The 14166-nt window shown below is 42.5% G+C and overlaps 1 protein-coding gene across 3 annotated transcripts in view; it reads right to left on the minus strand.

The window, feature by feature from the left end:
- The window catches only part of numbl (NUMB like endocytic adaptor protein), a 65320-nt gene that overhangs the window by 32569 nt on the left and 18585 nt on the right, over positions 1-14166 (minus strand). Inside the window, exon 1 of one of the 3 annotated variants that reach the window (XM_084950520.1) lies at positions 2543-2993. The exons of the other annotated variants lie outside the window; for them this stretch is intronic. Coding sequence (XP_084806646.1) covers positions 2543-2583 — 41 coding nt within the window. The 5' untranslated portion in view covers positions 2584-2993. Of the gene's footprint in view, positions 1-2542; positions 2994-14166 lie in introns of those variants that run through there. 3 annotated transcript variants of the gene reach the window in all.

Here is a 14166-nt window from a genome sequence, read left to right on the forward strand (position 1 = left end):
TCCAGGCTAATCACAAAGCTGTGTCCCTGCCCCTCCTGTTTCTGTTTCAATTCCCACCCACCCAAGTTAAGCCTGGAGAGAGGACTATCTATATCAGTGTTGGCGTGTGTGTTTGTACAAGGCGACTTGCCTCCTCTCCCCTTTTTTTTGTACCAGTACCCTTCTGTGTATACTTGAATCTTGTCATACCTGTGTGTGTGTGTGTGTGTGTGTGTGTGTGTGTGTGTGTGTGTGTGTGTGTGTGTGTGTGTGTGTGTGTCTGAATGGGTTCCAAGGCACAAAAGAGAGGCAGATTAACATAACAATATCCAAATCCCCTTCTGCCCTTGGAACAGCAGGCAAAGAAACCAGGCTAGCTTTATGTGTATTTGTTCCTGTCTGCGTGCTTCTATATGACCTTATATGAGTGCATCTTTGTGCGTCTCCATCTGTACCAAAAGCGTGGTCACGATTGTGCGCCTGGGGTGTGTCTGTAACAGTAACAGAAAAAGTATGTGTGTGTGTGTGTGTGTGTGTGTGTGTGTGTGTGTGTGTGTGTGTGTGTGTGTGTGTGTGTGTGTGTGTATGCTAATCTAAACACAGCGCACCCAGGCGTGAAGTGGAGCAGTCTAGTCAATATGCTCCAGTATCATATTGTCATGCTGTGTTTCCACTTTGTATTCCCTGCTATCAGTTCAGGCCAGAGCCACAGGTCAGCTTATCGGTTGTACTACACTTGTGATGTGACAGCAAAGTGCGTGGCCCACTTTCATCTCTAGGGTCAGCGAATAAATTTACAAACCAAGGAAATCGTAGAATAACCAGCAGATACTGCAGGCAGGAGACATATTGCATACAAATCTGCAACTCGATGAAAGTCTTTGACCTAATGCTGTGTTTTAAATAGCATGCTTCTACACTACTTACACTCAATATTTTGAGTCCATAAGTGTTTTCCCAGCACATGAAGTGCTCTGCAAGTACCAGGGATCAGTGATGTTGCCGGTGCTAGCTCACTAGCTAGGAATGGCAGATTCTTTTCAGGTACTGCAGCTAAACCAAAGGACTGTTTATTGTCTTCTCACTAAGGAAGAGGTAAGTATTAGTTTAGTTGCTCCCAGGGGCTTCGGCAAATTGCACGCAAGATGTTAAACCCAAAGGCCACAAGTTTTCCTACCGTCTTAAATTCACATACGACACAAGTTAATGTTTAGTGTTCACAGTGCCGTGACAGATTTTGTGCACCAAAAGATTTCACACAACTGGAAATCAGTCAAATACTAGCGAGCCAAATAACTTTTGCAAGAACTGCTGCAGTAATGTCTCAGGGTCTTACCAGCTCCACCCTTGTGCTTGAATTGTGCAGAATATACGTCAGACTCCTGTGTCAGTGAACAATGCCAAATGACCTGGCGTGGCTCTGGCTGCATTCACACACTCTGAACTCTCGCAGTCAAACAAAGCAGAATTAACCTTATAGTCTTTGAGTTTTAACCTGTAATAAACACTGCGGCATCTGTGAAGCATTCACATTCACGTCTGTTATTTCATTCTTTATTTTTAACCCTGTCATCCTCTCCATATTTTCTCCTCTCCTGCTTCTTCCAAAGAAAAAGGGAGCAAATGTACATTTTCTCCAGAATGATTCTGCTTTGCCCCAGCTTCTTCCTCACATCCACTCCCTGCTCTTTTCTTTGTTAGCACTCCTGAGTTTCACTTTCACACCCATCCTCTTGTTATCACCCTCACGTTGAGTGTCTCACCTCAATTTGTCCTCATTTCACTCATCACACAGGTCTCTGTCACTTGCGGCATTCTCACTCTTATGCCTTGTTCTCAACACTCATGAGAGCTGGCCTCACAATTATCTAATCATGAGGACAGGGAGAGAATGGGAGTGAGAAACTGAGAAGAGGCGCTGAATTTGGGAGGGAATTTAACACAAATCTTGCTCTGGGCAAAGGGTATATGGCAGGTGTCCATGCATGAACTTCTGAGCATGCTCAGATCTATATGTGCACAGAAATTATGTGCCGGCACTAACGCTGTGCAAATAAAAATAAAATGTTGGGCGTTTCTATCAATTTAGCAGGTTTAATCTCTTCCATATGGGCATGGGGGCTAATGCATCTGCTAAGGCTATTAGCCGCTATGAGCCCTGTGGATGCAGGGTAGACTAGACCTATTATCAGTTTGGCAGTGACGGAAAACACAACCATAGCCAAAAAACCCAACAACAACAGCAAACACAGTTATTTCTGCTGTGAAAAAACACACAGATCCTTTGCTGACCTCTAAAGAGCTGGGTCAGGGTCAAGCTGATGAACAGAAAACAAGGTGAGGCTGAGGAAAAACAGTCCAAGGTGCTGATTGCTACAGTAACAGCTGACCCAGTTAGAATCCAGAATGTACCCAGATACACGATTACACACATATGCAGGAAAAATAATGTGAAACGTATTCACAGATACCCTGCAAAGCAAAAACGCACATGTACGCTGAATACCATCAATCAGTTCCTTCCCGAGGTTGGACCACATCCCCTACACTGTATCTGACTCACCTGAGTTCAATGGCCTCCCCCATCTCGCCCCAGGAACTCATTTCAAACAACAGCAAGTGAGAGAAGATGCAGAGGGATGGCAAGCTGAGAGAAAGACGTCCCTCAGACTGGCAGCAACAAGGAAAACATGAGAGGACGAGAGGAGCTAGAGAGCATGTGATGATATTGCGCTCAGAGTGAGGGACAGAGTGGAGGCGAGTGCGCAGTGAGGGGAGTGAGAGAGAGAGAGAGACAGAGAACCACACCTCTTCTTAAGGGATTAACTTGGAGAAAAAAAAGCGCCAACACATTCTCACACTCGTGTACCGCCGCGCACCCAAACACCAATCAAACTACCCACGACCTACGGTGCGGATGAGCGTCTGGCATACAGACGCGGACATACAAATACAGCACGCACACACGTATGCTCACAGCTGCTCTAAAAATAAAGACAAATCAATGTTTGACGCTCCAAATCCTGAGAGTGAGGAAAGAAGAGAGTGGGAGGATGGAAAGAGAGGGAGAGGAATGAGAAAAAGGAAAAGGGAGGGGTGATTAAGCGAGACATGGCGGGTGGTGACACAGTTTTCTTTGCTCTCCATCTGCTCTGCGCTCACTGGTCAAGAGTGCACTGGGGGAGAGGGCGAGAACTGGGGCTGGAGCCTGGGGACAAGACACTGGAGCTGGATCAGGAGAGGGTGTGGGCACTGGAACCCAGCCTGATAGTATGCTTCCACGGGGGTCTTTATTGGATACGTGTTTTTCCAGCACTGGATGCAGAAGGGTATAGGCCACAGCTGTACAACAGGCAGGGTACCCATCAGATGATTAGGGATAGCCTCAACTCCCTTTGCAAAGTGATGAAACGCACAAGCCACTCCCCAGCACACATTTACTGGCAAAGCCAGAGAAACGTGGATCAGGAAACACTGATGTGTTTCTGTTTTGAATGTTAAGACGGTATGTTTCAGTGAGAACTGGTCCATACTGTAATTCATTTTAGAAGCACTGTTACAGTTCTGACACAAGGTTTGGCATTTTTGGGAGGTTTGTGGGTCATGTGAAGCCAGAGTATATGCTGTTAAGGTCACCTTTATATAGAACTGTGCATCAAATTTAGAGCAGTCAGTTACACAGAGTGACTCTTAAAGAGTACCATAATCGAAGCTTATTATATGCACACTTACATTGGACTTAGAAAGTTTAGTTAATCAGGATAAAAATGTACACATTTTCACGGTGATGCAAGAGAAGAAAGGCTTACTAATGTATTGGTTTTAGTGTTTAAAGCAAAATTAAAAAAAAAAAAAAAAAGACATGTATTCCATATGCGTTTGTGGGAGGAGTCCTATCTCAAGTCACAATATATGAAGCTTGCAAAAACTCACTTACTAACATTAGTGGGCAATTTCATAGCAAATATTTGTTTGCATTTGATATTGAAATGAACTGACTGCACACGAGTTTAGAAAACAACACCAGTAAAATTAACAACATACATGAGCTGTATATATATATTTTTTTTTTTTGCACCCATCCTATGTTTGCCACATTTGGTAAATCTGGCCCATAGTGTTCAAAGCTAAAGCACAAAATAGGTGCTTTGTCAACTTGCAAATGCTTTATTATGTTGTTAGTCTCAAGATGAAGGATCAAAATGATTTTTTCACGCCATATGCTGTATTTAAAGGAAATACACACCGGCATACTTTCCTGGGGCCAGAAGGGGGTAAGTCCTGCTTTATTGATGCAATAAAACGGTTATAAACAATCTATGGGGAAATTAACATACTTTTTTTCCTTTAGTAAACATCTTCCTAATGAGGTTGTAGTCTTAATCACAAATTTAAAGTTTTCTTCAAGACAACATAATGTTTGCATTAAAATACGTAAACTATGTTTCTATTTAGAGTAAAAAGAGATTATAATGAAGCCGAGTATGCTTAAGGGTGAAGGTCAAAAAGCTTCCAGCTGGCCACAAAATAGTACTCTACAAACTTATGAGTGACAACACAACAGCAATGTCGATCTTTAATATATAGTAAATATTCTGTACATTCTTCTTCTACTTTCAGCTATTTCAAAGAAACTCAACTACTTACAGTTTTCTTAGTGAGTCAGGTGCTGCTAGAACTTCTGGTCTATATCAAAGATGAAGAGTTTTCCACAGAGGTCTGGTATCAATTTCTTTCTAACCCAAAGTTTTTTTGATGACTTAATCAACATTATCAAAGTTAATCCAATTTCTTCTCCATCCCGAGTCACTCATGGCTTTATACAATATTTTTCCACATATGACGTCCCCAAAGGTACACAGACTCCAATGCGTGAAACTGGTGGAGCTCCTCTTTAATGAAGGGCAGATGTTAGAGGTTGGACCAGGTTACGGTTGCAATGACGAAAAGGTTTGCTTGTTCAGTGTACTCTGGTAAAAAAAAAAAAAAAAAGATGTTTGCAACATCAGCGAGCCAGCCAATATCTGTGGCAGTTAGACTATATATTGAACACCACATTTCAAGGATCACATTACTGATGCTGAAATAACTTTCCAAATCAGTAAATCCCCGCTCATAATTCTATAATGCTGTGCAGACCTTTGGCTGCTGATAAGCTCTCAAACTTGTGAATCATTATCTCAAACCAAATGCCGGGGATATTATTTGTTAATCACTTTTTTTTTTAACCAATACACGCCTTACAACGCAGTGCTTTGCAGCGGGGCTGTTTTCATTTTGCATAGCTACTAAAACTGGGGATACAGAAGAGCAAGGGCTGGGTGACTTAAAGAGTTAGGCTGAATGTCATACACTAAATGAAGATGACCGTTGTAAGAGGACTGACAGAAGTTTGGGGATTAGACAATAAATAAATAATAAATTTAATATGTTGGGCGGCGAGGGGTGGGGTCATTGAGTCAAACAGGACTGTTGGACTGTGTAGTATGAATGTACACCGTGGACTATGACGGTCTTGTCAGTCACAGATGATTTGCTTCTTCTTAGCCACCTGGGTAAGGTTAATGTCTTCTAGCCTACACCCAGAAATTTAGAGGCTACAAGACAACAACCAGTATGCTCGACTGTATCAGAGGTTTAGCGCTGTTTCCAAGTGGATAAAATCAAATATCTGTCAGGAAGCTGAATCTGATCACAAGGATTTGAGATGCCTTCTAATATAAGTCAAGGTGTGACTTGCAACTGGAGCCAGACTTTTAAGCCTTTGTTTTAGGCTGTAGTTGTAGCCTGAGGCTAGTCTCTCTCTTCTCTCTCTTTTCACACATTCCCAGGCTTCCATGATGCCAGATCATCCTCTAAGCTGTTTACCCTCCAACACCCAGAGCCAGAGATCAGCGATAGATGATGACTGAGAGGGATCAAAACGCTCCGTTTGTGCTCTGGTGTTACACGTGTCTGTTTTAGATACGGCACTCTGGGCGTTTATGGCTCCCAGCTTGGAACTTTCATGCTGTATCTTACATTAGGTTCCTTCACATGGACTTTTATTACCGTATTTCTTTATTCATCTGAAAGACCAACACCATCCAGTCATTTTAGCTGTGGGCAAAGCCTTTGCCTTGTTTTCAAAACCTTTCCAGCTCACACACTGCTAAAACAGTTTCTATGCCATAGCTCAAACCATTCATTGACCCCCTTGAGCTCTATAGATGGAGGCACCGTCATCCTACAGGAGACCACTTCCATCACGACAACAGACAATTCAGTTCAATTTTATTTAATATTATTTATACTGCATCAAGTCACAACTCAGTCGCCTCAAGACGCTTTATATTTTAAGCTAAAGATGCTACAATATTAAAGAGAATCCCCAACGATCAAACGAGCAAGCATTTTGAGCAACACTTGGTGACTGGGGAAAGGAAAAACTCCCTTTTAACAGGAAGAAACCTCGAGCAGAGCCAGGCTCGGGGAGGCACAGCCATCAGACACAATCAGTTGGGGATGAACAGAGGAAGACAGGACAAAAATCACACTGTAGTCGACAGCTAACACGTTCAGGCTTTCCTTGAATTTGTCACCCACTTTTAGAATATACATAACATGATGTACATTCACATCCCTGTTTTTGTGTGCTAATGCTTTGGCAGCATCCATCACATAAAATATCCACAAATAATAAATCCACTTTGAGCTGAAAACAATTACAGTGAAACGGTGACAGGCCTAACATCACTGTGATTCTTCCTTAAATGCTCCCATGGGTAAACTTGTCTTACTGTTCTTTCATTAGACAAGACCGCAAACAAATGTGTAAATATGCTATGAAGCTGAAGCAAAGATCAGCAAAGCACCATAAACAATCACATCTAATCCACTAATCTCATTCAACACAAGCAGCATGCAACACATACAACTGTTACCGCTTTACCCACTGTCTTATGATGCTAAGTCACATTTTGTGCTAATAAAAAAAAACACCTCACATTTAGATAAGGATTGATTACAGACCTGGGAAAAAACAAAGACAACAAAAGGTTTCAAGTAGCCTTGAAATTTCTAACACTTCTTCCAAAAACTGTTACCACTAATACGGCTTAACCTGAAAAAGGCCAATATTTGAATTTCATATTATAAAGGCGTGCAAATTCAACACGTTGTTGTTGCAAGATAAGCTGCTTGCCTTGTTAAAAAAGGTGCACAAAACTGTGACATTTAGAAAAAGAAACAAAATGCCACAGGCAATCATTTTGTTTATCTACACTGTCATATTAAATTCTGCTCCAGCAATTATTTGATGACAGAAAAAAAAAAAAAACGGACGCAACTACACCTGTTAAAGGTGATGCAATGCAGGCTTACTATGAACAATGGCGGTAACGTTAAGATCTCTCTCGCTGTTTAATTTTGATCTCTTCCCAACATTTTTTATTCTATTGTCTTGATCACTATTAACTCGCCGTCCTCCTCTCATTTCTCTTCCATTCCTTCAGGAGAAAGCTGCAGAGCTGGAGAGAAGAGGAGGGTGAGAAAAGAAAAGGATCTAAAAATATGCGGCGATGAAGACAAAGTCACAGAAGACAAAAGAGTGAGAAAGGTGTGCTACATAATATATCTATAATATTCTAACTCTAGTGCTCTACTGTATCGCACTGTATGCTTCTTCATCTGTCTCAGTGTGTATATCTGTCTACGGGGCAGACCTAACTAGCATAAGCTTATTATAACTGCTGTGTAGTTATGAAACAAGATGAGCTCACCAGCCAGGTGGGTAACACACACACACACACACACACACTTCCTCATCACAATAAGTAAGCCCTCTGGCACGTGTTACAATCAAGTTGTTCCACCAGAAACATGATCCTGTGTGTGTGTGTGTGTGTGTGTGTGTGTGTGTGTGTGTGTGTGTGTGTGTGTGTGTGATGCTGTGTGTGTGTCTGCAAAGATGTTGAATTTAAGACTGTGTGGTTTTATAACCGTCATGCCTTAGTGGTTCCATAATAGTCTGTTATTTTAACCGACACTGAATGTAATTTAGGCTCCTTCTGTCACACAGACATAACCACAACTAACAATCGGTCAGGTTACAAATAGTCAATTATCTAACTCTTTGTTCAAATAAGCACTCTTCCAGTGTTGCAGGGATCTTAAGTACAGGCCGGCGCACAGTAACTGTGAACCCTTACTGGTATCTGAAATGGGACTCAAACAAATCAAGTGTGATTAGCGGGCAAGTCATTCATTTTCCTTAAAGCTGTTTTATGTTTTAGTATGAGTCACTGCACTGACATCAAATTGGGTCAGTCTGAACTCACAATGTCAGGATTCTGGCTCTGCTGCACAGAGGAAGCCATTTTTCCCACACACTCCTTCAATACTATTAAAAATAATATGGATAATAAGACAGATAAACAAGAGATCAATATCATACAATTAATAAACAATCTTCATGGAGTGTAAGCAAGTGGATCTCAAACTTTGGGGCTGGCCCCATTAAGGAAACAGAGTCACTGCCAATGGGGTGAAGATTAAGGCCGCAGTGGCACAAGCATAGAGACCAGTCAGCGACTCCCTGGCAACCTCCAGTCGTAAGGGGAAAAATGTGTTTTGCTGGGCCAACTGACTGCTGGAGGTTACTGTTTTTTGCTTGGGTGAAATCGGTCGTAAAGAAGGTCCTGCACCAAAAAATGTCCTTGGGATTTATTTTGTGACTAGCAGAGTCATCTATAGTTTGCATGGAAGACGTCAACTTGTCTGCAAACACAGCTGCAGTGATGAAATGTTGGGTGTTGATGGTGAACTTCTTTCAGCTTAAGTGAAACATACCAGAAAACATTTGAGAACCACTGCTCTAGGCCAAGTGGAAGACATTGAAATCCAGCCACTTTCTATGATGTAATTTCCTTTTAGGATACCACATGCTTTAGGCATGCACCCTGAAGTGTTTGCATTAGTGTGAAGGCATGTGTCTACAAAACATATAAAGACTTGTCTGTAATTCAGCAGTCAAATAACAAAAAGTTGTGAACCCAGCACATGATGATTGATTTTGGCCTCTTTGGGGAGGGCGTGCATCAACTTTTCTATCCAACACTCCTATATCTTTACCTCACAAAGATTCACCCCGACAATCATGAGTAGAAGTATCTGTATACTCTGATCAGCCACAAGATTAAAGCAGAGACTGATAAAAAGGATAACACTGCTCATCTCAGTACAATACCACCTTCTGTTAGAAAACCTTGGGTCTTGGCACCACCCACCTAAACGCTGCTGCAGACCAAGCATGCCCTCCAACGGCAGTAGCACTTTCCCAACAAAATAGTGCACTACAGGACCTCAGTAAAGTCCCCATGGTAGGGCTGTGCAATAAATCTAATAGTAATTCTATTTAAATTTTGGTGAGAGCACTAAATTGAGGAGGTCAACTTGCAGGCTGGTGAAACCAACTTCATGATTTCATATAGCATATTGCTAACTTCTACTATGCATCCAGTGTCGAACGTCAGCTTCATCAGCGGTGTTCTGTAAAGAAACAGATGGGTGATCCTTAAGTGGGTCCACTCTTAATGCTACATCTGTCAATTCGAACCACTTCACCTCATCAATATGTCATTTCACCACCTCAGTGACTTCAGCTTAAGCTAACACAAGCGATCATATTGAAGCGTGATAAGAATGCCTAATATATTTCGATTTCAGCTCCATCAAAGAATCCACCAAGACCTCTTTTTTCCACCCCATCAAAATCTGTAATACTGTGCACGGATGGACAGGTCATCCAATATCGATGCTTGACAGCCAAATCCAGTGCCTTATCCTGACAGGCTGCTTAAATCGATTTTTACCTCCGGTCAGTACTGCTTTCTCTTTCTTCTCCCACTCCATCCATCTATCTTTTCTCTCCTCAGTGACTCTCCATCATCATATGTCTCCATTATCCCTGACTTATCTTTCTCTACAGACCAACGCGAAGCCTGTAGTTACAGACAAAGACTCATTGACCGACTGTAACACGATGGAGGAGTGTGTGTGAGCGCGCCCTTCAAGTGGCTTTGGATGCACATACACACGGCTGGTGGGTGTTAACTGATCAGGCCTGGGGCTCGGATACATGATCAATAACTTTCTGTAGTCTAGTGTGTGTGTGTGTGTGTGTGTGTGAACATTTGCACATGGGTCAGGTGTTCAAGGCCAACTGCTTGGCATTACCTCTCTCCCTACTCCCAATCAACATGACACCCAAACTCTGTCACGCTACAGTAGACACACACACACACACACACACACACACATACATGCAAGGACCACGTGAAAACCTTGCTGCTCCATGGCAACCAATTCCCATGGCAACCAATGGTATGGGTTTTTTTTCTTCGTGGGCTAGAAGAGTGAGAGGAGAATGAGGGGAAAAGGAGGGCGTGTGAGGGTGACAGATATTTGGGAGAGAAACTCTGGAAAAGAATAAAAATAGAAAGAAGGAGGAAGTGGAGAAGCAGCATGAACATACACACATACACACACACACAATTTGGCTGTTCTGATGAGGGTGACGAGAGAGAGAGAGATACAGACAGTGACAACATTGTGGGTGAAAGGAGACCTCCCTCCTGGCTGATCACAACAAGCGCTTCGTAGCGCGGAGGAGAGATGTGGGGTAGTGTTTTGGGGTGAGAAAGAAACACTGAGATTAAAAATTAATGAAAAAGGTATTAATATATATGCTGGGTAGTTAGGGGAAGAATCAGAGTGCCCGTGGTTAGCATATTTACAGCATATTTACATCTCCAGGTACCCTGTGTAAGTACTCCATAGAAACACTGTAATAGGATTGGAATAACATTTTCAATCCCTTGTCCTGTTGTAAGTGCACTGAACAGCCTTTAGCCTCTATCTTCGCTCACACTCCCTTTTACTGGAGTGTAATTAAAACAATTAATTATGAGACTGCTTCACTTTACGGCCTTGTAAGCTAAAGAAAAAGAGAAAAACAGAGCCTTCTTGCATTTTCAGCTCATTTCCTGTGAAAGGCATATGTAGCTGCTCTTGTAGCTATTTGTATTGACAGAAATACCATTCTTTGAATGGTCACTCTGTAATTTATTAATAAGGTTTGAGGATCAAGGTTCCTTTATTTGTCATTGTACACCACAATATAGAAGGGATTTTATTGTACTAAAAAGTTAGAAAGCTTTATCTGTGTTATCCCTCAAAGTTGTTGCAACCTATAGGCTGCATTCTTATTATACAGCCTATAGGTTTTTCAGCAATGCCATCAAAGCAAGAACTTTTAGGACATCTTTCTCTTATTTGCAGGCTATCATTTACTCATCCATGCACAGGACTTAAATTAAAATCTATTTGCTATAAAATCCACAGAGTAGAGGAGAGGAGTGCAGATCTGGGTTTTTTTTGCCTGTGTAACAGCACCCCTGCTGGATGGAAGGAGCATCACTGCTATGCAGACCAGTTGCCTTTGGTCCGGGTTGTGCATTTGTATTTCTGCGTGCATGTGTTTGTGTGGATCATTCCCCAGGCTGCCTTCTATAACCTCTGACCTCCGACCTCCTGTCCAGACAGGAAGCTTCTTTTTTTTTAATCCACTTTGCTGATACATGGAATGCATGTTTCAGTACGTGCACTGAATACTAAATGCGAGCTTCCCCCCCAAGATATGAACAGCATGTGAACTTGAGTTTTCTTCACAATTCATGTGTTGACTGTGACACAATGCATTCATACATAATGCATGTTTTGCATCTAAAGCAACAACATACGAGGCCTAAAGTCTAAAAATCAATATGGCTTTCAAAGCTTTTAACATCTGCCCCATCGCTCTGCTGCTGCCTGTCTGACAGACCTCTGTCTGTCTCCGCATTCCTAAAGAGGAAGCGTTTGGAGGATGTGCTGATATAAAAGGCTGGCTTGAAGATACAGTTTCATAGATATAGCTGGCATTTTTTTTTTCTTCAAAGCCCCTTTGAAAATATTTATTTTGCATGACATAGTTATATTTTTTTAAATGTTACTTGTGTCTTTAAACACATATTAAGAAGGCCCGAGGCTTTCTCTGTATATATATGCATGTATTATCAAGCTGTGTCTTTATCCATCTGTCTGTCAGTCTATCCATTTCCCTGTGTGACACCAACCATCTGTCTGCCTGCCCTCAAATCTGTCCTGCAAGACCGAGACGCACCAGCATGTTCTGGGCCACAAGGAAACAGACGTGTCCTTTTCTCTTTGGCGACATCGCAACAATCCTCCTTACAGCAACATCTGGTGACACAGAAAGTTACTACACAGGAACAAAAAACATCTCAGAGGCAAAACTGTTTCCATTTACAGTAAAAGAGGAAAAAAGAAAGAAAGAAAAAAACTGGGACATGAGAGGAAATTGCAGACGGGCTGTGTTATCTTTGTGGCTGCCTTTACAGAGGTTTGGGAGTTTTGGTTTCTGGAGTAGTGAGACAGAATGACCTTCACGGGGTGGTCATGTCTTATCGACCGGCACTAAAAGCCCAAGCTGGGCGTGCAGCAACACACAGGCAGAGGAAATGAGTTTAGAAAGTCAGGCAGATCATACAGGGGTGGCGCTGCTGCACGCTGCTCGACAGGATAAGCTTCCTGATATCCAGAAGTATTTAAAGTGACGTGTCTCAGAACTCTTTTTTTTTTTTTTTAAATCTGACATGCTTACAAGATTTTGCATGGCTATTTACTATTTAATAAAATTAAGAAAATATGCAAAACGTGGCTTTTATTAGACACGCGATGCCCTGCAGCATTCACCAAATACACTGATTCTGTTAAAGGACTGGAGGAGATGAGAAAAGGAAGAAAAACTCAGCAGAAAGGAGATGATAGGAGGGGATTTGGGGATAAAGAAAAGAAGAGTCATGCATGGAAACAAGTCAGGGGAAGTCAATGAAAAACAGGACTAGAAGCAAACAACAAAGACTGAGGAGGAATAAAGAGGGAAGAAAAGAAGCGTGGATGTGAAAGAAAGCAGGAATTAAGGAGAAATGGGAAAAAAGAGGAAGGCAAGAAAGTTATGTCATATCTCAGCTTCATTTAAAAAAAACATCCTAGAGCAACTTCTAAAAAGCTCACCCATGTTTAGAGGATTCAGCAGGGCGTTATCAGTTAACCTCTGTTGGGGAAAAAAAGGGAAGTAGAGAGAGATTGTGATGGCGCAGAGTAAACAATGCAGAGGTGAAGACCCTCAGGCAGAGAGATCAGGCCAGAGGCAGACAGAGACGAGAAAGACAAGCGGACTGGTGTTTGAGGCTCATGGCTGGAAAACACACTGGCACGGAGAGGAGAGGAGAGGAGAGGAGAGGAGAGGAGAGGAGAGGGGAAAAGGGAAAAGAAAGGAATTAGAGACTTTTTTATAGTTGCTTTCTCTCTAGGATGTTGATTTGACTTCAACAGTTATCGGTCACCTTGACTTTTTTCCTCTCTTTTCAAACCTCACTTCAGAGCAAAACAAAACCTCATCGAACGTAAAGGGGAGGCCGTTTCAATAGACATCACACCCCTCGAAAAGCGTGGCGGAATTCTTTTAGAAACTGAGAAGTGTGTGTGTGTGTGCAGTCCCCTTGCCCTCCCCATCCACACACACACGGTCACTACAGATTACAAACACACACCACAGATGGCCAGCGCGTCTCGTCTTTTCACCGCCACCACCATCGAGAATAATGGCCAGCGGTGGCCCCTCCTCCTCCTCTTCTACTCCCTTTCTCTTTTGTCAGCACGTGTGTCCGTCAAATGGAAGCGTGTGTGTCTGGGACAATGGCAGGCAGACAAAGAGCCCGCCTACCCCCCACCAGGATGCTGAATAGGGGGGCACGTGGTCCTTGTCATAGAAGGAACAATAGCGCTGAGGAAGAGGGGCAGAGAGAGGGTGTGGCACCCCTGCACCGATGGCAAGGTGCAGCCTGGGTGGCCCCCCGAGTTCAGATTTGAACTTGAAGTTAATCAAGCAAATCAGGGGAAACTAGCCAGAAGCCAGAACGTAGACCATATGGTAGATATTCTTTAAATTACATTAAAGCCAAATGCATTTACTGAGGCAAATAATGCATTATTCATTCGTCAAAATGATTAGTCACTCACTCACTTGGTTTTCGGTTTGAAAGTCACGACTGGAAGTTTCATACGCCCACGCATTTTTTCCAT

Source organism: Perissodus microlepis, chromosome 14 (genome assembly GCF_051167445.1).
Source record: "Perissodus microlepis isolate ML-2025 ecotype Zambia chromosome 14, ASM5116744v1, whole genome shotgun sequence".
In the NCBI taxonomy this organism is placed as follows: domain Eukaryota; kingdom Metazoa; phylum Chordata; class Actinopteri; order Cichliformes; family Cichlidae; genus Perissodus; species Perissodus microlepis.